The sequence below is a fragment of the Struthio camelus genome, chromosome 32 (genome assembly GCF_040807025.1).
Source record: "Struthio camelus isolate bStrCam1 chromosome 32, bStrCam1.hap1, whole genome shotgun sequence".
Taxonomy (NCBI): Eukaryota; Metazoa; Chordata; class Aves; order Struthioniformes; family Struthionidae; genus Struthio; species Struthio camelus.
Window position 1 is genome coordinate 2,148,362 of NC_090973.1, and position 27,460 is coordinate 2,175,821.

General features: G+C 48.9%; 2 protein-coding genes and 1 long non-coding RNA gene across 3 annotated transcripts in view; 2 read left to right on the forward strand and 1 right to left on the reverse strand.

Annotated features, from left to right (window-relative positions):
- LOC138063481 (uncharacterized) overlaps nucleotides 1–27,460 on the forward strand; it is a 180,832-nt gene that overhangs the window by 33,198 nt on the left and 120,174 nt on the right. The gene's annotated exons all lie outside the window — the stretch shown is intronic.
- Nucleotides 1,481–2,440, reverse strand: LOC138063506 (olfactory receptor 10C1-like). Its single transcript, XM_068923121.1, is given in 1 exon segment — nucleotides 1,481–2,440. A coding segment is annotated over 1 exon segment (960 nt).
- Nucleotides 15,067–16,056, forward strand: LOC138063618 (olfactory receptor 6F1-like). The gene has a single exon (XM_068923356.1). The coding sequence runs from the start codon at nucleotides 15,067–15,069 to the stop codon at nucleotides 16,054–16,056; it is 990 nt and encodes a 329-aa protein (XP_068779457.1).

Genomic DNA, 27,460 nt, shown 5'->3' on the forward strand with positions numbered 1-27,460 from the left:
TAAACAGGGGAGAACTACTTGAACTACGGGTGAACTACCCTAATTAGCATAATAAAAAACCCACCTACAAGCAGGGAAGCCCCTGCTGATCAAAGCCCCTTCCCCATAGAGCATGCGTAGTAGAAAAAGAGAATACTGTGACTTTAAATGAAGATGAGACCTAACAGAACCAATGGGAACAAGGATGACTTAATGGAGTTGTAAACTGTACTGATAACTGTTGCTTAAACTGCATAAAAGTGTCAGCTGTGTAGTAATTAGGTGTGCTAGCTTTGTGGAATTACCAGCTAGCACCCATCCCTGCGCAGAAATGAGTTAAACAAATATCTTGACTCTGTGTGTTTTTTGGCTCATTGCACAGCGGGTGAAAGAACCCTTCTTTGGGACAACACTTGGACCCCATGCAAGGATTTGCTAGGAGCAGTTTAAGCATGTAGAATCCCTCTGTACTCAACAGAGTGAGACTGCTGGGATACAGATCCCTGAAATTGCATGTGATATTCTGAAGAAGTGTTATTAGGGCCTTAAGGCAAGTTAATTAGCACGAGGGAAGATATGTACAGACACAGAAGGCTGAACGAACATCTTCACAACGCACAGGGTACATAACTGCAACTGGTATAACTTCAGTTCATCAGGAAAGTTCTGTACTTTGAAAAAGGATTGCAATGGAAAACCTCATGTTCTATGAGCACCAAGATGAGCTCTGTCCATGCTGAATTACATTGGTATAGACTTTTCTGGAAAGACTCTGCTGCTCACAAATGATGTTAGACTTAGGTCTGCCATGTATTTTTATTTTTTGGTCTCTCATGAACCCTACCTGAAGCCTTTGATTACTCCACCTTCTTTGCTTTATCTAAATAAGGCAATATGGGTTGTATTTGCTACTGATATGAATACAGTGCATGAATAAATTTGCATTTTTCAGTTTGATTCCATTTATTTCAGTCTGGTTTTAGGTGAGCTGCAGCAGCAGCTCTTGTAGTAACAAAACCAGCATGGTTAAAGACAACATCAGCAGTGCTAACAGTGCTAATAAGGCACTTTATGAATGGTTGGTAAGAGTCACTTCCAGTTACATGTGATGTTTAAAACTCTGTTTGCTAAGTCTGGATGCTTGGGCTCCTGCAGAACCAAATGGAGATGAATAGGCATCTCCAGTGAGCATGTCCCTTCAGCTGAAGAAATGTCTCTGAGGTCAGCAGGAGTTCTCTGGAGGTGTCAGTCTCTTTCCAATGGCTATGACAGGATCCTACATGGTGTGGTCAGTCTTGGAGCATGACTTTTCTCAGCCTAAGTCAGACAACTACAGTAGTTCATAAGAAAGAACTGTGTTTTTCTCCAGAGGGAGGAAAGAAGAGTCCAGTCAACAAACTTAAACACCCAAGTACATTGGAGCAGATTGAATCAAGCCTGCTTGCCCAGATTCTAGGCAGATCGTGTCACATGAAATGAATGCAGTGTCACGGTTTGAAGTTTAGAAATTTACCCATGAATGGTTTTGCACCACAAAACTTTCTCCAGGGCAGCTTGGATGAAAAGGATTTAACATTGCAGGGAAAAGAGTATAGAACAGGGACAGAAGTTTGTCTGTGTCTGGAGGTGTTTTGGATTTGGGCTGTAAATAGTTGATGAAGGCAGAAACATAAAATAATGCTAGCACAGTGAGGTGGGAGGAACAAGCAGAGAAGGCCTTTCTTCTACCTTTGGCAGTTGGTATCTTGAGGATGGTGATAAGACTAGAGGAATAAGAAACCAGGATCATACTAAAGGGGACCAGTCCAAAGAACGCAGCAATAATGTAGATCACAGTTTCATTCACAGATGTATCAGTGCAGGCCCATGTCAGCAGTGCTGCTGGGTCACAGGAGAAATGGTTGATCTTGTTGGAGCTGCAGAAAGGTAGGCAGAAGAGCAATGCAGTCTGTAGTATCTGAGCAGGAATGGCAATGGTCCAGGAAGTTACTGCTAACAGGATGCACATCCTCTTGTGCATTAGGGAGGGGTATCACAGGGGGTGACATATGGCTACATACCAGTCATAAGCCACGGTCGTCAATAAAGCAGACTCTGTGCTTCCCAGGGAAAGGAAAAGGTACCTTTGTGCTGCACAGGCCATGAGGGAAATACACTTGCTGCTCAATAAAAGGCTGACTAGTGTCTTGGGAATAGTTACCGAGGAAGAAACGAGCTCTAAGGCTGACAAGCTCACTAGGAAGAAATACACAGGCTTATGGAGTGTGGCATCCAACAGGATTACCAGGATAATGAAAAAGTTTCCCACCAGAATGACCAGATGGAGAGGGAGCAGCAGAGCAAATAGCCAAATCTGCTCTTCAGCACTGATAGAAAAACCCTGCAGGAGGAAGCCAGACACAGCAGAGCTATTCAAGGTCATCGTGTCTTCTCCTACCATCTCCATTGGAAGGCGGATCATGTGGTATTTGCCTGGAGGACATTTCCATGTGGTGGGCTTTTTCTCCTGCTATTTGTAAAGAAGAGACCCAGCAACTGCAACATACAAAATACAGAGGGCTATAACAACCTCTAATCTCACTGGTGCCTGAATCTTAATCACCCATGCAGTAGCAGCTGGGCTTCCTCCACTTCTGGAGAGGGGAAAAAGATAGCCAGAGAAGATGCATTCATGAGTTGCCTTACAGAAGCAAGGCTCTTTCTTTCCTTAGTGTAAAGAATAACAGCCCATTGCAAAGGTTATTTCCCATTTCAGCATTTTTCTTCTTTTTTCTTTCGTCTCTGGTTCATTTTCCACTCATCTTCCCTCTCCCCTTAGCACACGCTGCTCTGGTTCCCCTACCTATGAAAGACTTGAGTTACGTGTTGTGACTAAACACTTCTCCCATGCTGATGAAGACAGGTGAACCCTACCCCTTGTCCAAGTACATTGTCTTAGTATGTCCCCAGTGGATGAAGATCAACCTGTCCAATGAGTGAGTGACTCCTGTCTCTCAGTGCCTTGGTTAGCACCTTTGGAGGTGCTAGTTGGTGATTCAAGGCAAAACCTACTGTGATTATACTTAGGCATCTTCATCGCATGGCTAAAAGTGAGGTGGGAAGAATCTGGCCCTTGAAAATGACTTCTGAGGAAGAACAAGTAAAATGAGCCCCACTGCCCTTACCCTTCCTCCTGTCACCAGCCACACTTTCTGGGGAGTCACCTGTACCTTATTAGCAGCTCCTTGCTGCTTTCACACCTTTGCTCAGTGTCTTGCCTGGAAGAAGTGGCTGTGCACTTAAAACTGGGCATCTATTTTTCTCACTAACAGTATGGTGAACTGCTAAATCCTAGCACCACTACAGCCATTGACCCTCACCCTTACAACGGTATTAATACCTCTCTCTCCACTCACGTCATAATGGAACATAGCACCGCACTCCAGAATCCATCAAACATTGCATTTAATTCCCGAGGAAGGAAAGTGATGATGTTTTTAAGCCCGTTCTTGAAGTCTATGCATTGCTTTTCCCTGCTTCCTTTCCTGTTGCAATAGTTCTCCCTCCTCTCTTGGCAGGGTGATGAGAGTTTTGGAGCAAAGACCGCTTATTCTCCTTTGAGAAGCACCTTCTGTCTCTCCATGATTACATTTCAGACTTCTCTCCTGATAGAAACTATGAGGAAAAAACCAAACAAACGTGAAGAAAGCCTGTAGGAAAGAAGAGCATCTCTTACCACTATCTTTTTGCTGCTGTTGTTATTGCTGCTCAATAGCTCCTGTAATTTTCATCAAAGAACAAATGCTAAGACACAGTCCTCATAAACCCACCTCAGCAAGGTCTACCAGCAACTGTGTGTTTTCAAGGGCATCCTGATTTCCCGTGTGACTGGGAGAATGTTAATTGCTTTTAAATATCAAAGGGTATGCTGAACCTTCTCAGAATACCTGTTAACAACTGGTCCAGTTGTTTCCCTTCTCCCATCAGCAAGGATCATGTATCAGTCACAGGAGAACATTTCAGTCCTGAAGAGACTGTTTTAAGGTTTTCAGATGAGTCTTCCTTACAAAACTGTCTGTACTCGGGGAAACTTCCCCTTACACTGTTGAATTCATCTTCAAACTTGATGGAGCATAACATCATGAGCATTCACTTGAGCCATAACTGGAAACAGGTGAGAAGGAAGAATTAGTGGCTTCATGGAGTGAAAGACCAAGCAATCAAGCCCTGTGACATTACTGAGCTTGTGATAATGCCAGCTGTAGATACATCTGCTCAGCACCTTGAGGGGTGGGATCATGAGACTTATGCTCAGAGTGCCAGATTGCATATACCTGTGTGTTGACTCTAAAATTTAGACATAAGTTTTCCAGCTGCGACTGAACCCCACCAGACCTCATTAAATAACAAGGAGCACAGCATGGTTAGGTCCATGCCAGCTTTTGCTAGAGTGCCTAGAGAAACGTAATGATTTCTGTTTCTGGGGACAGGTGGCGTTTCTTGTCTCTTAAACTCTTGCAAACACGGGTGAGCTGATCCAGGCAGAACTGGCCCTACCTCTATGCCTTCCTCAGGCTCCCCATTTACCTCTGAACTTTTCAACATGCTAGGAGTGCACTCTTGACAAACTGAGTCCGCATTTGCTATTGTCCGTGTGATGGATTTCATCATGTGCCTATCCCGGAACAGCCTAACTGGCTCCCTCATGGGAAAACTGAGGCACAAGGGAACGGAGGAGCTGATTCCACACTTGAGCTCTGTCCCTGAAGCTAGCACAGCAATAAGCCTGTTAAAGGTACATCAGGAATTTCTATTTTCACCCTATGTGTTCTCAGAGGGTTCAGGAATTTCAGCCACAGTTTCCAGATATTTTCTGTTGCCTATTGTTGTCATAGGACAACCGCATGACACAGGACAGGCTTCAGGAAAACCAGGACAGGTATCAGCCGTCCAAGCCAGAGAGAGTTTCTCAAGGTCCAGTTGCTGTGAGGAAAGGGAGATGTGGCCCTCCAAAAGGTGATTAATCGCAATGCAATGTGCCCACAGAAATACATCACAGGGTTAGGCGACATGTCATCTCTAATCCAGATACTGCACTTAAGGGTTGTGACTCAGCTCCTCTAACATTTGTCACCTGAGCTATTGCATTTGCATTCAAAGGAGAAAAATGGGTGTTCCTAAGAGGCAATTCTTCTTAGTTATTTTTAATGATTGTAGTTATTAAGAGAAGGAAAAGGCTTTGCATTGAAGGAAACATAGCAGAGCCTCAACACTACTTGACAATTTTTATTTATTGAGTTCATAATTCTTGACTGATTTCTTTCTCTCATGGAAAGTAGAGGAATAAACTTGTAAATGGAGTGTTAGTTTACACTATACAGGGAAAAGCTATTGATTTCCAAAAGATTTCCAGTTTTTCCTAAAAATAAGCAGAGTTGGGGCCATGCAAAGATCAGCGGTTAGCTCCCTGGAATATAACCAGTCACTTTAAAGGGACAAGAAAAAGGCAACATAAGGTGTAAGAAATAAGTTAAACAGAGATCTCAGGGTCAGAATCCTATTTCTGCTGACCAGGTGCAAATGAAGGATAAATCCAAATAACACGAGGGTGCAGTTCATCTGAATAAATAGAAACACTCCAAATACAGATATTGTACCAATCCTAAAGGGTCACTGAGGTGAGCTGCCCGACTACAGCCACTGGGCTCTCTCCCAGGTCACAATCAACCTGACCCGGTTTAGATGTCTGCTTTAAGAGGAAATGAGTGTTGTCCTAGATACATGCATTTCTCTCCACATGGGAGAGAATGGGACTACAAGGGAGTTCAGAACACGAGCTGATGTGGACGAGTGAGTCTACATGGTCAGATAACTTCATTTCTCAGGCCACTCGCTTCTTTGTTCCCCTACTTGTCACACTGCTGGGTCCCCTTGGGCTATCTTCTGGGATGAGGCAACTAGTTCCTTCTGTGAGGAAACAGGGTGACACTGACAGGACAGGTTCCCTTTGAATCCCCTCCCAGGACACAGCGTGGCCATGGTTTCATCCTGTTTCTTTCCTTCTGGTAATTGCAGTCTTGGAGGTGCAGCAAAACCTAAAGAATTTTAGTTATGATCATAATAGAAGGATGAAATTCAAGTTTGCCCTCTAGTTACAGTTCTGGCACAGCTGTGTGTATCAGGGTTGTGCCTGGGTGCCCACCCAACACACTTAGCCATCTCTCCCTGGGGGGTTCTGGGATTGTCTCAGTTAGCGTCTGCCCAGATGAGACAAAGACCAGCTTTGCAGTGGAATAATTGAGTGAACTTCTTGGCAAAGTCACAACAAGGCGCTTGATTGAATGAGGCCGTTGCAAAGACGCTCCCAGAAACAGGGCCTGCTGATGAAGTGCAGAGAACTTTGACAGTTACTGGGCAGAAAGAGGTAAATCTTCAGTGCAGTTCCTCTACCCCGTTTTAGATAGTGACCATTGCATGAGCTGGATCAAACCATAGAAGAAAACGATTCCTTCAAGAAAGGTTTTTAGCTAGCTGGCTCAGATGGAGACATGCACATTGTCTGGATGAAACCCACCATTGTTTAGGTGAGATGGATCTCTTTACATGGGCTGTGTGCATGGGGTGTCTGTATGTGTGTAGACAGGGTGAAGAGCATTTTAAGGCACTGCATGGGGCTTAGCAGCAGGGATAGTATCTCTTGTGATGCCAGATTACATTAGAAATGGGGTAGTCCTGGAGGTGGGACATTTGCAGCTCCCAGAGAACCATGGCCATGAGTGTTAGGCATTCACCACAACTGCAGACAGGCAGCACTAGAGTTGAGCTTTCTGACACAGCTGTAAATGTTCTGTTAGGACTGTTCATGTGAAAAAGTCAATAATAAAACCAGGGGCATAAACAGGACAGACTCCTCTGTGCACTTTTTCAAACTGATGCCATGTTATGACCAGGCCAGTGAGGACACGATACCTGTGATACCTGTGATTGCTTTCTCCTTCTCAGTTGAGGCTGGGGCAGAAAAGGCAAATGTTCAAGCAAACAACTGGGACTGCGTTCCTTCTGCTCCAACTCTGACCAGCAAGACTGACAGATCTCACATTTTGTTTTTTCCTAAATGACTATATTTTTGCCCTGATGGGGAATCTCTTTGTCACCATGGCTGAAACCCTCACATCCCTTCTTCCTGATGAATCTGCCCATCAGCTCCATCTCCATCACTGCCCCCAAACCCACAGAGAATTCCTTACTCAACAACATGTGACTTCCCTACTCTAGATGCATCACCCCCGTGTTGCTTTTCTTGTTCTGTGCTACAGATATCTTCATCTTCCTCATCGCCACGGCATCCAACCGCTACCTCACCATGGCCAAACACTGCACTGCAGCACAGTCATGAACTGGAGAGTGTGTGCCCAGAGAGTGGCCAGTGCCTGCCCCTGCCCCTTTCTGTGTTCAGTAACACACACTGCTAACACGTTCTGGTGTCTTACTACTGTTCAGACACGACTGATAAATTCTTCTGTGACATCCCACAGCTGCTCAAACTCTCTTGCTCTGATGCCTATAGCAATGAACATGCTATTCTGGTTGTTAGTGTGCATTTGTTTTTAATTGCCTTCCCTTTCACAGTAGTGTCTTTTGGTAACACTTTTATTGCAGGGATTGCAGTTTTCTCAAAGCAGGGAAGGCATGTCTTTTCCATCTCTTCCCGTTGTGATTCTCTTGCTCATCTCCATGGGAACCATTGCCTATGTTATACCCACCTCTCCCTTGTCGTTAATTTGGGGTCTCACTGTGATTGCCCTTTATGCCGTACTACCTCCAGTGAAGAATCCAGTCATTTACAGTCCTCTCCGTTTATACCGCTGAAATTAAAATTAAAACCCTTCTAACTAAACAACAGGTTTATTCTACTAATTGTTCCTTAACTATTTGAGGCTAATTCCACACAAATTCCTGGACATGTCGTAGAGGACAGTAAAGAGATTCAAACCTGCCTGCTGCCTGAAGTCCCTTTATTATTATTTTTAGCAGAGGTGACAAAATTCTGAAGGAGAAACTGGTGTGTTGTTTGTTACTTATTCTACTAATGTTTTAAAAATAGTTGTTTCTAGTTCAGGGCTGTTCTGAGGGAGACCAAAGTTGTTGAAGCCTCAGAGAATGATGAAGAGTGATTCGTTAGAGGTGTGGTCTGTGGTTTCTCAGCTGGTGGGTAACATTAAAGCTTTTTGTCTTGGGTGGTCTTTTGCTGATTTGTCTGTTGTATCATAGTGCTTGACTTAGGAGAACGCTTGCCCTCTGGAAATGCAGATCTTTCCCCATGGACTTTAGGAGCCATTAGACAGGTAGTTTCGAGGTAGATGATTGGGTTCATTCCCACCAGGCGATGCTTTCCCACATCTAGAATGGGATTCATCTCACTAGATGAAGGCAGTTGCCATGGTACCTCTCCTCCTCTGACATTGACTGCCACCACTCAGGGGAGAGAAAACATCACATCCTAAGTTAGATCTTCACAGCCAGTCAAATGTCCTGGAAAGGCATGTTTCTCTCCCCTGACTGCAAAGGGGGATGACTGCAATGCAGTCACCTGGCATCAGGTGAGAGGAATCCCACCAGCAAGCCACCAGCAGAAGGTTCTGGATGAAACGCTGATAGCCCACTGAGATGCATGGAAGTACTCCAGAAGTATGGGAGTGGGCTGCTACCATCCAAACCATACCGTACCGTACCGTACCGTACCGTACCATACCACACCACACCACACCACACCACACCACACCACACCACACCACACCATACCATACCATACCATACCATACCATACCATACCATACCATACCATTCCACACCATACCATACCATACCGTAATGTGATACAGATCTACAGAGGTATGTGGCCTTCTGCTGTAGCGTATGGAAGCCAGAAGGGATACCCTTCAAATGGCACCAGAGAATTATGTGTAGGCAACGGAAGCACTCTTGGCCAATGCATCCAATGGCATTCAATTGCCTAAACTGTTTAGGCACCGTAGCAAACCTTGCCTGGTCTCCAGAGGGGTCTCCAAATGGAGGCATCAGTTCCTTTGAGACAGTTCCCATTTCTTCAAGAGTAACTTGTTCCAGAGGACTTTTTGATAGGGAAAGCAAGTTCACCTTGACTTTTCAAAGAGAAATTTTTGCCTGAAATTCTTAATCTAATAGCAAAACCTGCCAGGTGAAATGTTTTGGCCCTTCACGAGGCTCTCCGGGAAAGGTAAATAGTTAGTGACTAAAGCTCTTTCTAACTTAAAGAAAGGCAGAACAAATGTTGAAGTAAAGTAAAGAGAGAAGCAGAGAAGGAAATGTTGAGGAGCCTGGAAGGACACAACAAGGGTTATCTAATTTAAGAGCAGGACGGGAGATAGTTGAGAACTGAGAATAAAACAGAAGGGATGTAAATACTGCACAAACAAAACCTATTGTGACGGTACATGAAGTAAGGAGCTCTGAATATGTGTTGGACTTTCCGTGTCATGACCTCATCAGTTCATCCTCTGATTTGATTTTCGTCTCTGCTAACCCTGTTTTCTCTGCACTGAGGGGGAGAAGGCATGATTTTATAGGCTGTTAGGAAGCTGCTGGTTCCCCTTAATCAATTCTAAATAATTTTTAAATGCAAGGAGGTGAATTCACAATTTATCCCCTTGCACAGGATGTTGGAGACCGTATAAGCCATGAACAGGCTTTAAAGCAAGGAATGTAAATGTATTCTCCAGAATATGGCTCTGCATGGAGGCATCTCACTGGAAACTGTGCTTTGCCATCTAATTATAAAGCAGTGGTATTCTCTTGCTAGATTGGCATAGGCAGTTTGGCAGTTTGGCTGTTTGTTTTCAAAAATCCTAACGTTCTGCAAAGATTTCTATGTATTTGTTTTTAATTTAGATTTCCTTTAAATTAATCAGGAAAGCTCTTAAAATAATAAGAAAGCATGTGAATCTCAGAAAGTGTCGGGCATAGGGCTGATCTCATCCCATCAGTGCTTCCAAGTGTGTTATTAGTGAACCAATCTCTCAACTGCCATTTTTAATGATTTGCCAAAGACTGTTAGAGTCACTGGAAATCCAACATTTATTTCAGTGGCCTTTCTATCAGTTCATTGCATGACTTCTTTTTCTTTTTTTTTCTCTTTCCTTTTCTTTTTCTTTTTCTTTTTTCTTTTTTCTTCTTTCTTTTTCTTTTCCTCTTTTCCTTTTCCTTTTCCTTTTCCTTTTTCTTCTTTTTCTTTTTCTTTTTTTTTCCTAATTTTGTAATTGCCTGGACTAAATTTAACTTTTCTTTTTTCCTTAAGTAAAAATATCCTCTCTTGGCCAAGTTAGGTAGATGCAGTTCTGGATCTACTTAAAGGGAAGGAGAAATTGCTGCTATGTAGTTGCTACTAAAATGAATCTATTTCTTAATCACAATTTTTACCTCAGGTCAGGTAGCTTTTAAAAGCTAGCATTTTGGATTAGTTCCAGGTTATTTTTCCTCTCTAAAATCTTATTCCAAAGTCCTTTACTCAGATAAGCTTCTTTTTATGTTCACAAGGTATCTTCCTCAGTGATACCACCAGGTTCAGAAGTTTTGTAGTGCAGCTACCTAAAATATATACATATATACACACACATATACATATATACATATATATGTTTACATACATACATATATATATATATATACATATATATATATAGAAATGAATGAAAGAAATATGAAATTGTGAAACTTGTGATGCTCCCCGTCCTCTTGAGAAAAATGTTAAGGTTATAACTTTTAAGCAGACTGCGACAAAAAAAATTGAAATTTCTAGTGAAATGTTGTACTTTTTCAGTGGAGTCAATTTTACTGTATTTTCCTTTCTCCAAGGGGGAAAAAAAAACTGTAAAGATATGGTAATTCATGTTGTTGATCAGCTATTTGTTGTTTTTGTGAGCGTCGCTAATGCAATGGCTTGGGTTGGTTACATTTCGAGTTTGTAACTTTTAAAGGAGGTGAATGGAGTTATTCCGGTCATTTAAACTCTGTATCTGCAATTGAGTAGTCTAAATCTAAACTAATCGTCTAGGCTCCTCCTTCAGCTACAACAGAAGAGTACTTCTCTCTTCCAGTTTGATGTCTAACAGACCTTCAATTATTTAATTTAAGGAACACAATTTTTAATGGCGAAATGTTAGGTGAAATGAATCTTGTTGCATGCAGACCAGTAGTAGATCTCTTCTTTCTTTTGTTTTTCAAACTGACCAAGGATTGCAAGGGCTAATCCAAAGGCAATAGGGGAGCATCCTCCTTTCTGGGGACATGCAGAATCTCTCTGCAGTCTACCTTTGGCCTGTGAGGGCTGGCTGTTTCATCTTAGACACGTTTCCCTTGTTGCACAAACTTCAACACAGGCGCAGTGCTTATTCAAAAAGATCCCCCAAACCCCGAGCCCCCAAATTAATGGGGTCTTGGCATAGGGTGACACTCACAGGGGGCATCAAATCTCTTGAACATCGTGGTTGGTCACTGTCCAGATGGTGGCGGCAGTCTCCTTCAGCAGGGTCCTTCCAACAGTGGCTTCCACTGGATCAGGTAAGTCTCCCTGAACTGTTCTTCTGGGGGATTTCGATAATCCAGCTGGCCTGTGGTCCTGCGTGACCTCTCCAGCATATGCATGGTCCATTGCTACCGATTACCTTCAGCCACATGCCAAAGCATCTCCTAACTCTCCTAATAATGCACAAAAGACTGTCCATATCCGCATTTGCAGGAGCAGTTTCTACTGTCAATCTTCAAGGGTCCTAAATAATTACAATTTAAGCAGTTGTGCAGCTGGAGCTGCTGCAGGGATCTCTGAAACAGGCACGTACCCCTCCTGTGATGGTGATCACCACAGTTAAGCACAGGGATTGGTCCAGGCACAGCACGATCTGCCTCTGGAAATCTCTCGAACTGTTGGAAATATCCACTTGGAGAGGCCCTGCACCAGTCAGTCCAACACTTAGTTTGGAAGGTGCTAGGAGTTCAGTCGACCTCTGAGTTTCAAGTCCATCCCCACTCTCAAACCCATCCATCATCTCATCTGTGCAGATTACTAGCTGGAGGAGTTCCTGGACCACCCAGAGGATTAATGACTTGAGTGCTCTGAATGCGCACACAGGCACAGGCCTGATAGCCTGTTACCCACCCATGCCACAATTACAACTCTAAGAGAAACCTGAATTTCATACATGCAACTCGATTTCCATAGCTTTTGCCACAACTACCAGTTCTTAGCTAGCAGCCCAGACTACCTCACTGCAAGCAAGTGAGGCAGGAGAGGTGTTTACTGTGTGTAAAGATAGGTGGGATGAATCAACATTTATTTCATGGCATGTGATATAAACAAAGAGTGAATCAGAATCCCCTGTGCGGTTCTGATCTCCCACCTCAAGAAAGGACTAGTAGGACTAGGAAAAGGGAAGGGAAAGTTGATGGAGGTAACAAGATGAATTTCACCACACATGACAACAGTTACTCTTGCCACACCTTCAGCTGACCAGGTTCTGAAATGGATCCTCCCAACCATACCATAGTGAGGAAATTCTTCCTGAAGGCCTTTTCAGTCACTCATGAAATGCAAATCCTCTTCTTCACACTGCTGCAGGTGATTTATCTGCTCACTGCCACGGGGAATATGATCATGATATCCATCATTTGGCTCAACTGCCAGTTCCACCCCTAGTGTATCTCTTCCCCAGCAGCTTCTCCTTCTTAGATATTGGGTTCCCTTTGCCTCTAAAATCTCCAGCCTCCTCTTGGAGATTAAGACCGTCCCACAGCTGCTTGCCACTCCCAGACCTTCCTCCCCATCTTCCTGGGCACAGCTATGATCAACCTCCTTGTTCTGATGTCTTTCAGTGGCTGCAAGGCCATTTGCAACCTATCACATCTTTATGAACCCCTGCTTGTGCTCCATGCCCCTCTTTACCCAGACTGCTAACACCTCTATCCATGCTCAGCCACACCATCTTACATACCAAGGTACCCTCTGTCCCCAGTAAAGAGATTCTTTCTTCTGTGTCTCATCCCTTTGATGAGAGCAGCCTGCACGGGCACCAGCTATCCTGAAACACGAGCTTTGTTCCCTCCTCCACTGTGTGGCTGAGCTCCTTCACACAGACCGCTGTGTCTTATGCCTGCACTAGATGCACTAGCCCAAGAATACCCTCTGGGAAGGCCACACGAAGCCTTCTTCACCTGCCATGTCTCACACTGCCATAGTCACTATCACATATGGTAGCTCCAGTTTTGGCTATGTGGGGCCTGAATACAGCAACTCCTTTGAACCAAAGCCTGAGAAAGGGGTTCAACAGAGGGTTACCCCCATGGGGAGCAGAGAAGCTGCTTCACTGTAAGCCATCAGCAGCTTTGCAGGTTCCTCCAAGAAAGCACATTCAGGAGAGGAATGATTTGAGGTGCCATCCAGCAGACTAAGAAGACACAGCCGAAGAAGACAGTGTTAGAACTTCCCCAGAAAATGGGAAGCTGGGACTGTCACCTCTGATTCACTGAGGCTCCAGTGATATTGCTGGAGGTGACTGGCCTTGAGCTTTTGCTCAGATAATTACAGCCAGAGGTTTGATTTCAGCAAATCTTCCAGAGGAACCCAGGCCAGAGGTTCCCCTGTGCCAGACTAGAGGCAGAGAGCAAGACAGGGCATTTGGCATCTCGACTAACCTGAGCCCCAAGTTAAAATGCCAATGCCGTCATGGAGTATTGCCCATTATTGAGCTTCCCATTTTACTCCCTGTGTAAGAGCCACCCCTTCTGACATGAGGTCTGTGGGGAGAACAGAGTCTGTGGAGAACCTCTGTTTCACTGCTTCAAATGCATCATCTCCTTCTCTCCCCTTGCATTTTTGAGGCATTCTATTGTTGGTGTCACCTGGTCCATTTCTTTATATGTCTAAAACCAAATGCAAGAGTGGAGGGAAAAATGTCAGTATTTATTGCCTATGTTTTCCTTGAACTTCCCTCTGTTAGATATGTTTTTTGGATTAAACAAGAAATTAGCTACTAAGTTAATTAAGAGATTTGAGGCCAACTACTGACTTTCATCTACTTCATGGGAGGTGTTTGTGAGTGGCTGGAGTTTGCACTCATTTTCCCTTGGCTCCCTGTAGAGTCAATGAAGACAGAGAGAGAGCTCTAGGGGCTGGGTCCTCCCAGACTATAATTGGCAGGTGAAAGAAGTGTTACCAGTCTCCTCCAGACACTCTTCTCTCTGCACTGACAGGATGGGAGTCAGCTAACTTGCTCAAACTGAAGTGTCCAACTTTGAGGCATCTAAATTATAACCCTGCTTAGTATTTTGTTTGTTCCAGACCCTTCCTATTTCAAATAATCCAAAGGACAGCCATTAAGCTCTTTAAGATGAGAAGAAGACCTCCTCCCTCCACCAAAGGGAAAGCAAGGCATTTAGGTCAGGACATTTAATAACAACGGAAATTGGCAACGGTTTGGCAATAATGCTATTTCAGTGCACAATGATGTCAGATGAGACTGTCTGATGCAGACATTTCCAATAACTGAACTCCTTTTCTGGAGAAACAGAGAGGAAGAAACTGTGGAAGAAATCAGGGGATTGCAAAAGAGATACTGGGTGTTGACTTGTTTTGAAATCAACATCCTCCCAGATGTTCAGAGTCAAAAAAGGCAAGTACTGAAAAAAAGAAGGAATAACTTTCCAAATGCATATCTAAATGGATGGCCTGGCGTCTGCAGACAATAGGAAGTATTTTTGCTGGGAGATTGTTTTGGCTTTTGAAACAGAGATGTGATGGATGTTTGCAAGAAGTCAAAGTGAACTAGGAATTTCCCAGGCATGGCATGAAATAATTCACAACCTCTTTAAAACACTGTGCGCTTGAGAAAGAATCCTTTGTGAGTGGTTGGAAAAGGTAGAAAGAAGACAATAAAATCTCTGAGGACTCTAACTGAAATGTGAAACAGAGAAATCAGGGTGCGATGAATGGCTGAGGGGAATATCTCTGTCTATGTTACATAGGAAGCAAGCAAGGATACAAAGAAGGAAGGACTGTGAAATTCTCCCACTTGCTTCTTCATGCTCCCCTGCCAGCAGAATGGACTGAAATTGGGCATGGGACCAGGAAATGAAACTGTAGTCGCTGAGTTCATCCTCGAGGGTTTCTCAGGGCTTGATCAAAGACTACAGCTGTTCCTCTCCCTGCTTCTTCTACTCATATACCTGACAACAGTGATGGGGAACACAATGATCATTTTCCTCGTGTGTGTGGATCACCGCCTGCAAACCCCCATGTACTTTTTCGTCAGCAATCTGGCATTCCTGGAAATCTGGTTCACATCTTCCACAACTATCAAATTGTTGGTGGTTCTGAGCTCTGGTAAGAGAACAATCTCATTAAGCAGCTGCTTTGCCCAATCCTATTTCTATTTTGCCCTGGGTTTTGCAGAGTTCATTCTCCTTGTTGTCATGTCCTTTGACCGCTACGTTGCCATCTGCCAACCTTTGCATTATGCTGCCATCATGAAGTGGCAGCTCTGCACCCACTTGGTTGTTGCTGCTTGGGTCACAGGCTTCACACTCTCAAGTTACCACCTGGTCCTGCTCTCAAAGCTGACTTTCTGTGGCCCCAACAAGATCCACCATTTTTTTTGTGACAACTCCCCCTTATTCAAACTGTCCTGCTCTGATGCCAGCCTGCTTTGGAAAGTAGACTCCATTTTTAGATCGTTTGTAGTGCTGAGTTCTTTATGTTTAGTCCTGATATCTTACATCTACATCTTCCACTGTATTCTGCACATGCCAGCAGCATCTGGGAGGAAGAAAGCTTTTGCTACATGTTCTTCCCATCTCATCAACTTAGCCATCGTGTATGGAAGCTGCATTGTTCTCTATGCACGGCCCTCCGAAGATGTTTCCTTAGAGACCAACACAACTGTGGCTTTGCTGAACACTGTCCTGTACCCATTCTTAAACCCCTTCATCTACAGTCTCAGAAACCAGACTGTGAAGCTGGCCCTGAACGAAGCCATTGGCCGTGCAAAGGTTTGGCTTTTCTCCCAGTCATGATGCTTCTCGGGACAGCAATTCTAATTATTTAGCATATATTACATCACACACACACATCACAGCTACTAAATACAGGTGCCTCAGGAGATTTATTTTCTCCTGAGAATGTAGTGCTGAAAGGAAGGAATGTGAATTGTGAGTCTTGGTTACAGGGGGTTATTATAAACAGAATCAAAAAGACATTAATAAAGTGTTGAACACACAGACTTCTTAGGACTAGGACATAGACTGCCAGTGCGTGCTGGCACAAGGAAGTTTTCATAAGTGATCTCAGGAAATGTAGCTGAAAACTCTGGGGACAATGTCCAAGAGCAGTGGAGAAAAGCTCAAAACACCTTCTCTCCCTGCATAACAGAAGATGCCAAGCACGAAAATTAAGCTTGCATATTGCAACAGGCTCAAATGCACTGGATTCAAATCCATGAAACATTCCTCACTTTCATTACTGTGATGAAGACAGCCTCACTGATTTGCCAGTGATAGCATGCAGATGATAGCTTTGTTGATTGACTTTGCAGAGAGATTTCTTAAAAATTCATGTGTTTGTAACACAGTGAGCATGTCCACTGTTTAAAACCCTGTTTTATCTCCACTGATGACTCTAGGATGTATTCTTCAGAAGGAAAAAGAAAAAGGATATTTCTTCTTGGATAATTAGGGATTTTCTCTCTTCTTTTTCATGATCAAGAATTATTTCAAATAAACTATGTGTGCCCCTACCACACTATTTTCTAGCTGTCCATCTGTGAAATTATATATTCCCCTCCTTATTTTACACTTCTGTCTCCATCCATGTCTTTACACGGCAAAGTAAAGGGCAGAAGCATGCAGTATGGATAAAGGGAAACATATTTTAGAGAAATAATCAACACACAAAGGTGGCTTTTCTCTTTTTTTTTTTTGCATTCCACAAAGGGGAAAAAATAGAGGATGGGAAAATATGGCCATTGTTTTACTCCTTTTATAGTTTTATCTGATCAGCATTTCATTTTGTTAGGGCCTCTCAGAATTGCCTTTAGCAGCTTTTTAAAATTTTGTGTGTGCGAGTCCCATTTCCAAAGGGAATTCTACAAGAGTGAATTCTTTATAGGAAAACCAGGTCCGGTGCATCTCTGCAGCCCATCTCCTCAGATGGGACCCCAGGGAAGCTATGGCATGTCAGGTGACCAAAGCTCAGCCCAGCAGAGCACTTGGGTGCTCTTGGGCAGCTCGGTTGTCTTGGTCTGGGCTGGGTCCTTCTGCACCACCGTGAAGGATGTGGTGGCCCTGGACCTTCCTACCCAGGCTCACAGCTCCACCGGCAACATGGGGTTAGGGTATGCAGGCAGATGACTAGGCTCTGGCTTGAGGTTGAGCTGACTGAACAGGACGTGAGAAACTAGTGAGCATGAGAAATCACCGGGCATTGCAGGTAACAGAATGAGACTCTGCCGAGTAGCAGACAGCACTGTGAGGGATGGCTGGATTTCAGCAGTGCTTAAGGGAGAGTTCTGTGAGAAAAGGAGGAGCTTCACACACAATTGTATTAGGGATCCTTTGGGAAGTAGACCTGCAACCCCAGCAGTACTGAGGCAAAGGTATCAGAAGCACCATATGATCCAGAGGTTACCTAGCTAACAGTTATCAGAAAGCTTAAATTGGAGTATACATGTGGTTAATCTGGGACCAATGAGAAAAAATATATATTTAGAGATGGGCTGTTTATTTCAAAGCAAATAAAGCTGGAGAAAGGGAGGGATCAAGCTGGATCATGGATGCAAAAGCATGGGAAAATGGAAGGAGAAGGAATAAAAGGGGCCAGTCATGTGTAAGCAAGCCACTGGCAAGTACACTTGTCTGGCCAAACTGTGTGCCTGGTCACTGCAGTCTATCCTATCATCGTATTAAATCCTGTTCCTAGCTACTTTCTGTGTGAGCATGTATGCACGTGTGGAAGGCTTGCAGATGTCAAGGCAGCCAGCTACCAGAGACACCTGGGCGAGGGTGCGTGTGAGGTCTCCTGCAAGCTTTGAGCCTGATTAGCTGGTGAGCAAGGACAGGACAAGGCCCTTTGTATCGTTCCTGTTTATGAGCGCTGCTCGTGTCTGTGTGGTGCCTGTAAAGGTACTGTGCCCCTGCCTGAGTTGATGTTTTGGTGGTCGACCGTGTCCGTGCAGAGTGTGTGTATGCCTCTTGGAAGTACATGCCCAGCCTCGCTGCTGGCAGTACCAGGAAAGAGAGAACCGCAGCAGTCTCCCTTCCAGAGGTGCAGGAAGCAGGAATCCCCTGGACTGAAAAATCCATCGGATTCAGCGTCCTTTAACAGTGCAGGCCTTGGAGGTGCTGCAGCTACTTGATCTTGATGTTGAGGACCCGCTTCTCCATGACCTTGTGACCCTCAGAGGACCCAGAGGAGACTACAGGCTTAGCCTTTGGGATTGCAGCATGAAGGACCACCTTTGGCTCATATTTTTCTGTTTCCTCACTATTAATCTAAGCCAAATGAACACAGAGGTTTTATAAGTGTTTGGGTCAGTGATCCCCCAGAGTCAAAGGCAGATTGTTTTTTTTTTAATTTTTGATCAGACTTATTATCTGCCAGCCTCTATTGTAAAAGGGGCTGGGGTTGGACAGGCAGGGCCATATGATCTAGCCCCCATTTTAGAACCATCCACAGAAAGTAGCACTGTTTAGTCAATCTAAAGAGCAAGGGCAAGGACCACTGTTTTGTTGGTGGTCCACAAACAGGACAGTGGTGCTGAGCAAAACTCCGTTGTCTGAGGAGCTGTTACACATTACTATACACATCTTTATCATGTTCAAGGGAAAAAAACAGGCAAGGGGATTTTTAATCCAAGTAACTATTGCAAAAAACCCAAGACCAATTTTCTCCTTTCATGCAATGAACATTACTCTTGTATTAACGATGGAGGGAAGGTATTTATGTTGAGAAACTTTTGTGAGCTTTGTCAGACATTGCACCAACATCTCCATACCTGCATCATTGCCACTTCTGCCTGCTGCGAGACTGCGCAGATAACATGGGCACGAGAATAAGGTGCCCTAACTGCGAGCTTATGTTTAGATCTTGGCTACTATACTTTAAATGGTTTATCGATGATTTTGTGAGAGGTTCCCAGTCTACATGGAAAAGCATCACATAGGTAAATGCTGGGAATGTGGTTTGTGTCATGAAAAGATCTTGAATGTCAGCCAGGACCAGTGTTTGACATGTGTGGTCAAACCCCTAGAAACCCCTAGGGAAGGGCTGTATTTTCTACACTATGTGGCATATGCAGGAATCTGGAACAAATGTCCCAAATCTCTCCTGGAGTTAGCACTGGAAGAAGGGGTGGAAAGGAAAGCTCAGCGGGAATGGGAGTTGGAAAGGGTCATGAGTGTCATGGACTTTCTTTGGCTGTTTATGGACACAAAGTTTCAGGGCCACCCCCTCACATGCCAAAGGCTGTGATGGCCCCTTTGATGTTAGTCAGCTTCTGAAAAGAAAAACAAAAAGCAAAAAACAAAAAAAACAGGATCTGACATTAACCGGCCAGGGTGTCATATGCATAGAAGTCCCTAGCCTGAGTATATGCTTCATAGACCCCCTTAAACCCTTCACCCATGAAACCAAGAAGCCTCCCCTAAGCATTGGGGTTTGAAGGTTGCAAAGGCTATTTTCTCCATTTTTTAAAGAGTGCTGAGAATCAAAGTTTTGTAGACCCTCCTCCGTAACCTGCATATCATGGAGTAGACAGCATGCTGCCCAAGGAGAAAAAAACAATTGCTGGCAGGACAGAAAGTGAATGAGGGGAAGATCTCTGACCTGCAGAAAGGGCTGTGCCAATGGACGGCACAGTCAACAAGACATGAACATTTTGAGGGAAGCTTTCTGGCTGGCAAAGAGGGACTAAAATGTCATTACGAGTTTGGCTGCAAGTGTTTCAGTGAGGAGGGAAGAGAGGTCCCAGATAGCTGGTTGTGAAGGCCTGGGAGTCTGGAGGGCTTGGTGAGCTCTCACAGGGTTTCCTCTGCCACGTTGTCCAGTGCTGAGGCAGTAATTCTCCACATACACAGGTCTGTAGCCAGTCTCCGGCAAGCTCCTTCAAAACACGACTCTGCTTATGGCCTCAGAGAGAACCATGCACCTGCTTGTCATGCGTTGCTGCACTGCTGGCTGCACACCAAAACTGTGCCAAAAGCTTTGCCCAGCCCAAGTGCGCAGCGTTCTCAGTAACGGCATCGCTGTCTGCACCCAAACTGTCCTCGTCCTGGGCAGCTGGCACACATGCTTGAGGGAGCTCTCAGGGCAGTGCTCACAGCCTTCCTGAGGATGAAGATAAGTTCTGCAGAGGAAGATGTGCTGGAGGGTGGTGGGGGAACCGGAGATAAAAGGCCAGCCCTTCTGTCTCCTGTGAAGCCATATGCAGCGAAGGTTGCTGCCCTCTGTTGGGCACTGGGCCCATTCTGGGGATCCCCAGTACCACACAGGGACACACTGGAGCAAGTCCAGTGGAGGTCCCCAAACAGGTCAGGGCTGGAGCAAAGGACACACGAGGAGAGGCCAAGGGCACGGGTCAGTTCAGCCAGGAGAAGAGAAGGTGCAGAGGGCTCTTAGTGCTGTCTGCAGCTGCCTAAAGGGAGGCTGTTGGGATGGAGCCAGCCCCTTCCCAGAGGTGCCCAGGGACAAAACAAGAGGCAGCAGCACCAGCTGCAACAAGGGAAATTCCCACCCAAGAGAAGACACAACTTCCCAGCCATTATTACTGTGGCCAAGTGCTGGAACAGGCACCCTGTGTTGGGGGGGAATCCCTCATGGGAGACAGTCAAACCTTGACACCAGGAGAAGGCCCAGAGACACCTGAGCTAATCAGCTCCACTCTGAGCAGGAGGTGGGAGCAGAAACCACCAGAAGTCCCTTCCCACCTAAGCCACCCTGTGAGCCTATGAAAGAGGGGACTGGTTTTCTATCCTGCTCTGCCTGCCTTCATTGCCATTTTCTAAACTCTGATGTGAGCTGAATGCCTTCAGCATGATCACTTGCATCTCTCTTGCTCTCCCTGTTTGTGCTGTGCACCTAGAGGTGCAGCCCCAACCTCAGGGCCCCTGTCTGGCACCTGCATCCAGGGGAGGGGACCCGCAGCTGGCACCCCAATGGGACAACACTCATTGTGTGGCCACCGCAGCAGGGCTGGGCTGGAGGCCATGACAGGCAAACGGAGCCAGCTGGATGCATGGCCAGTTGGCTGGTGGTGTGATGTGTCTTGTGTGGGGCTGCCGCTTCCCTCCTCACTCTGCACCCATGCGCAGGGCAGATGCCAGGGCAGGGGGTGGAGGGGCCATCAAGCCTTGCGCACAGGGTATGGTCACCTCAGGTAGGCTGAAAGGGAGAGGCCTGGGCATCTCCCCCATGGGAGACAATGCAGGGGACAAAGGGCTGAGGGTGGCAGCTTGGCACAGCGGGCAAGCAGGGTTGGTGGCCTGTGGGAGGGGTCAGCTCACCACACCCACTGTGCACAACCCCAGGCTTATGCATCTGGCTCTGTTTAGTGCTCAGTGCTGACCACTCACTCCCAGGTCACCTGTGCCGAGGGCCTCCAGCCAAGGCAGAAGCCTCTGGGCTGGCTCCCAGGGGTGCTGGTGGGGCGAGAGGCATGCTGCTGCGGTCACTGGCTGCCTCTCTGGCAGCTGCTCTGGCAGTACTGGGGGGTGAGCGGGGCAGGGGGGTCTTGGCAGCAGCTCCCAACTCTTCCTCCTTGCTTGCCACAATGTCTTGTTGGCTCCAATAAATGCAGGAGGTCTCCCCTTTTAAAACTTCTTCCTCCTGTGCTTCCTCATTGGTCTCGTCCAGTTCCTCACTGTGCATCCCTTCTGGGACTCTCCTCCCCGCTCCCTGCTTCGGCTCCCTCTTGAGGACATGGGCCATCAGCCGCTCCAGCAGGTCCTCTTTGGTGTTCATGTCCTCAAAGAGCTCCAGGTGTGTGATATCAAGTTTCTGCAAGTCAGGGAATGAGTTTCTGCTGAAGACCTGACATGCGAGAGGGAGAGGTGTGAAGGGAGGGGTTTTTTTCAGAGCTGGCTGGGGCCACCTGCCTGCAGCCTGGTGCCACAGGAGGGAGGGCAGTAGTCAGTGAGTTGGGTGCTGGGGCAGGAGTCCAGGCCTCGCGTTGGCCACACGAGCTGCCAGTACCACTGCTCTGCCTCTCCCTGGGGCCTGGGATGGCCACCGGGCACCAAGAAGACTTGCAAGCATGTGTGCGGGCTTTAGCAGTCAACATTGTCGACATTGTCCCTTTTCCTCTTGGCACTCCTGCATTATCCCCATTTCCAGGCAGACTCAGGCCCAAAGCAACATGGTGAATGCAATGATGGCCTGGGTGTGAGAATGACCATTTGCCAAGGTGCTTGTGCCCATATTGAAGCAGGTGCCTGTGGCTTTCCATGTCCTTCGGGGTCCATGTCCACCATGGGAATCCCCAGCAGCTGCGTGCTGTGTTTGGGGCCATTGGTTTTGGGCAGCTGACATGCTCCCATGGTATTTCAGTGTCTCCCTGCTCTGGGCTCAGCTACCACAAGTGTTTCTGTAGTCGACTTTCACCAACCCTCCCAAGCTGGCCTGTCCTCATTCGAGGTGTTGCCCCAGTCTCTGCAATGGGACCCATTGTCCCAGGAGCTGAGCAGTGCTGAGCAGAGCTGGGCTGGGAGGATTCAGCAGCCCCAGGAGTCGGGCGCTGGGGACCCACGCAGCCCCACTGGGAAACGCCTCCTGGGGACCCTGCAGCAGTGGGTGCTGGGCACTGGGACATGTGTGACATTGGGGCTGTCCCAGCGTGGCGGAGCAGCTGGCCCCAGGCACAGGGGAGGCGACAAGGAAAAGGGGCCCCTGAAACCAGTGCTGGGAGATGCCACCCTTTCCTCACCCACCCTGCCCCACACCATCCGTCACCCTCACCTCCTTTGGTTTGGCAGTGGGTCACCCAGTTGTGGCAAGAGAGAGATGTTTCCTCTTGCTCTCACGACCCTCAGCCTGCTCTCTCTTGGGCTGCCCCCTTCCCCAGAAAAGGGGCTTTTGGGAGCTGGAGGAAGCTCAGCCCTGTGCGGACCATCCAGCTGTTGCTGAGCTCCTCCAGAGACTCTGCATTTCCCGAGGGGACTCCCAGATGCTCTGAGACGAGACTGGGGTTTATCTGCAGAGGCTGGCTTCCAAGGTGGAGGACGATGCTCAAACATGGCTATCCTGAGCTCTTCCCTGCCTGGGGCCCCAGCCCGGCCCCCATGCCCAGGACAGCTGGGGCAACGGCCCCGCCAGCAGCACTAGGGCCCCCGGGGGTGCCGGGCACTGCTGCAGGGCGGTCACTAGCAGGTCCTGCTCCCTGGCACCTGGAGAGCTCCTCAGCGAGTGCTGCTGCCTCGGGCACGTGCCTCTTGGGGTGGGTTTCATCCCTGGCAACATCATGCTGGGATCTGCTTTGCACGAGATGTCCTCATGTGCAGTGTCAGTGATAGGGTGTGAGGTTTTGTCAGGCTCTGTGGGCTGGTTCTGGGCTCTGCTTGCCAAAGCAACTGGGCTGACTGTGTGTGCTGATGGCCCCTGTGCCACAGCTCTGCCCAGCTCCAATGAGACTTCACCTGTGCGTGGCTGTGACAGCTGCCAACCCCGTCTGGGTTAGCAGAGTGCAGCCAGCAGGGCGAGGGAAGGCATTCCTGCCCTGGGGTCGGCACGGGAGAGACCACGTCTGGTCACAGGGTCCAGGTAGGGCTCCCCACTCCCAGACAGACATGGACACACTGGCACAAGCCCAGTGGACACCCTCGAGCTGGTCGGGAGCTGGAGCACAGGACATATGAGGAGAGACCAAGGGCGCTGGGTCAGTTCAGCCGGGACAAGAGAAGGCGCAGGGGGATCTCGCTGCTGCCTGCAGCTGCCGAAGGGGAGGGTGGGGAGAGGACGGAGCCAGACCCTTCCCGAGGTGCCTGGGGACAGGACGAGGGGCCACGACACAAGTGGCAGCAGGGAAAATTCCCCTGAGAGAGGGCCAAGAGCCTGTGAAGCCTGAGGGTGGTGCAACAGGGACAGTCAGAGCTCGACCCTGCCAGGCCCTGGGAAACCCCCGCTGGCTGCCTCCACCTGCAGCAGGACCTTGGAGCCGAGACCTCCAGAAGCCCCTTCCCACCGCAGCTGCTCTCTGACTCTGTGACTGCTTCAACGGCTTTCTCTCCAGACCTGCCTGGCTTCAGTGGCATTGCCTGCACTAGTCTTGCCATGGAGATTTGCCTGACACCAAGTAACAGAGGGGGAAAAAAGCTTCCGAGGGTTTTATTCAAAGCATGAAATGGCTGTCACTGACTAGGGTTGTTGTGGGCCCATGGGTGCTACAGGACACGATGGGGCAGTATTTTTGTAGCAGCCGGGACAGTCTCCGTCGCTCTGCCTCTCTGCTCTGTGCCAGCCCCCATCTCAGGGGACCTGCCTGGCACTGGCCTCCTGGCGCCGTTGCTCTCGCTGCCCCGTGGCACAGCTGCAGCAGAAAGCTCTGCGCAGAGCCCGAAGCACCGTCCTGAGCAGCGAGGGCCGTCGCCTGGGCACTGCGGTGTCCGGGAGGGTGGTGATGCCTGTGGGGGAAGGAGAGCCGTGGGCGAGGGGCTGTGGGGGTGCAGGACCTGCCTGGCCCCACCACCAAGGCCTTTCCCGAGGGGTCATGGCCTCGGCACGGCCAGCCCCCGAGCGCTTACTGCTGCCGGCCCCGGTGCCGCTCGCTGTGCTGGCACGGGCCCGCCGTGCCCAGAAGGGCTCTTGACTTGGGTACGTACCTGGGTCCACCTCTGGTGAGTGCCTGAAGATAGGGGATGACTTCTCCTCCTCTTTGGGCTCAGAGGCAACCTGCACGGGGAGAGCAAGCACACACACCGCGTGCCATCAGCTGGCGATGCTCAGGACACTGGTGCCCCGGGATGGATGTGCGGAAGGGTTTGGGGTTGTGGGATGCTGCCAAGAGCTGTGAGTCCCAAGAGAAGGGACCTGCGGATGGCACAGAGACGGGATAAGGCTTGTTGTGGGGCTGTAGCAGCAGGGCTGGGCTGGGGGCTGTGACGGGCAGGGGGGAAGAGAGGTGGCCGGGTGGGTGGCAGAAGGGGGCTGGCTCACTGGGTGTGGGAGGGGGCTGCTGCTGGGGTCACCCCTTCCCTCCTCGCTCTGCATCCAGGGCCCAGGGCTGACCGCAGTGCAGGCGTTGGAGGGGACGTCAGCCCTGGGCCTTGGGCACTTGGAAACGGAGAGCACCAGGCAGCTCCTCCATGGCAGATATCGCAGAGGGCAAAGGCCTGAGGGTGACAGCTTGGCACCACGCGTAGGGGGGTCCCACGGGACGGGGCAGCTCTCTGCACCCACCCTGCACACCCCAGACACAGCTCACACAGCAGACCCCTTTGATGGGGAGACCGATGATGTGCTCCTTGCTCACCTGGGGAGGAGGGCCTCCACACAAGGCAGAAGCCACTGCTTTTCTTCCCTCGGGCAGTGGTGCTTCGAGAGGCAGGCTGATGCTCTCCTCGCAAGGGCCTCCAGCCAAGAGACGGGCCTCTGGCACAGCTTCTGCTGCAGAGGCAGGCACTTTTTCCTCTGCCTCCTGAGGGTCTCGGGCTGCAGGCCAGGCCTCTGGCTTTGTTTCTGGTCTCTCTGATGGCGCCAGAGACACGCTGTCCCCTGCCTCCTGAAAGCCATCCCCCAAAGCACATGCCCCTGCTTCGGCTCCTCCGAGCACTGCTGGCTCCAGAGGCATGTTCTCCATGTCACCGGCTGCCTCCCTGGCAGTGTCTCCGGCCTTGAGGCTGGGCGAGCAAGGCACCTTCTGGGGGCACGTTTCCTTGTCTAAGAGGCTCCTGAGGCTAGGTCTGACCCAGATCTCGCGCAAGGACGTGTTTTCCTCCAGCTCCTCCCTTTGCAGAAGCTCTTCATCAGCGTCCTCCTCCTCCTCCTCAGTGCTCCAGTCCCCTTGCTCTTCCTGCGCCGCTCCCAGCACTCTCTTCCTGGCTCCCACCTCCCGCTCCCTCCTGGGGGCATGGGCATACAGCCGCTCCAGCACCTCCCACTTGCACCTGGCATCCTTCAGCAGCTCCACTCGCGTTAGCTCTGGTTTCCACAAGTTATAGAAGGAATTTCTGGCGAGCAGCTAAAAGAAGAGAGGCACATTTGTGAAGGGCGCTGCTTTTCCCACCACAAAAGGCCTCCCGGGGCCCTGCTCCCACTGGGACAGTCACGCTGCTGCAGTGGGGCGCAGCGGCTGGCCCCAGCGCAGGCAGGGTTACCACCTGGCCCAGCCCATCCTTGGCACTCACCTCCTTGCGTTTGACGTTGAGGGATCCTGACGCTGTCAGGGAGAAACGTTTCCCCTTGGCCTCCTCGCCCTCGCTCTCCTGCAGGCTCAGCTTCTTCCTCTGGAAACAGGCTTCTCGCAGCTGCGCCAAGGTGTGCCCGGTGCGCGCCAGGCTGCTCCTCTCGAGCTCCTCCAGCGGCTCTGTTTTGATGGAGAGCACTGCGAGATACTGCGAGGTGTTGTCGGGGTGCACGCGCAGAGGCTGTCCTTGCACATGGCAGATGATGCCCAAAGGCTGCTGGTTTGGGCCCTGCCCTGCCCGGGGGCATCGTGGTGTCCCTCGTGCACCGCCCTTGCCTGGGGAAGCGGGTGCACCGGCCCCGCTGACCTCCCTTTTGCCCCCACCAGCACGGGCATCAGGCCCTTGCTGAGCTGCAGGGACTGTGCTTTTGTCCTGCTCTGTGGGCTCGTCCTGGCCTGGGTTTGCTGGTACTGCTAGACTGCTGGTCTGTGCCGATGATGTTCTTTTTGGCACGGCTGCACTGAGCTCCTTCGTGGCTTCATTCGCATCAGGCTGTGCTGGATGCCGGCCAGGTCCAGGGCTCCTGTCATCAGGACGGCTCAAGGCAGCAGACTCCAGCCCCAGGCCTGCACCCTGCACAGCCCCAGCAGGCGGTGCAGGGCCCTGTGGGGCAGGGCCCTGGCTCTCAGCCATCATTTCCAGGCCAGCTTCTCCAAGGATGTTCTGCACAAGGCTGGCAGGCTCAGGCACGGAAGGCGATGGTGGGGCCATGTCACTGTGGGAGATGGCAGGGATGTCTTCTTCAAAGCCAGGTGACACCTCAGCACAGCAGCGGATGGGGAGTCCAGCTTCCCCTGAAACACCTGTGGCTGTTGTTGCACACTGCAGGGCATCATGCGGGGCAGAAGAGGCTGTTTCTCCCTGGCACGTCTCAGCAGGGGGCACTTGCAGCTCACGAGGCTGCAGGTCTGCACCTTGGGACACTGAGGACTTGCTTAGCACCAAGTCCTGCCTCTGCACCAGCGTGCCTGAACAGTCTGCCTTGACCTCCTGCGCACAGGCATCTCCGGGAGCAGAAAGCAGCTCGTCC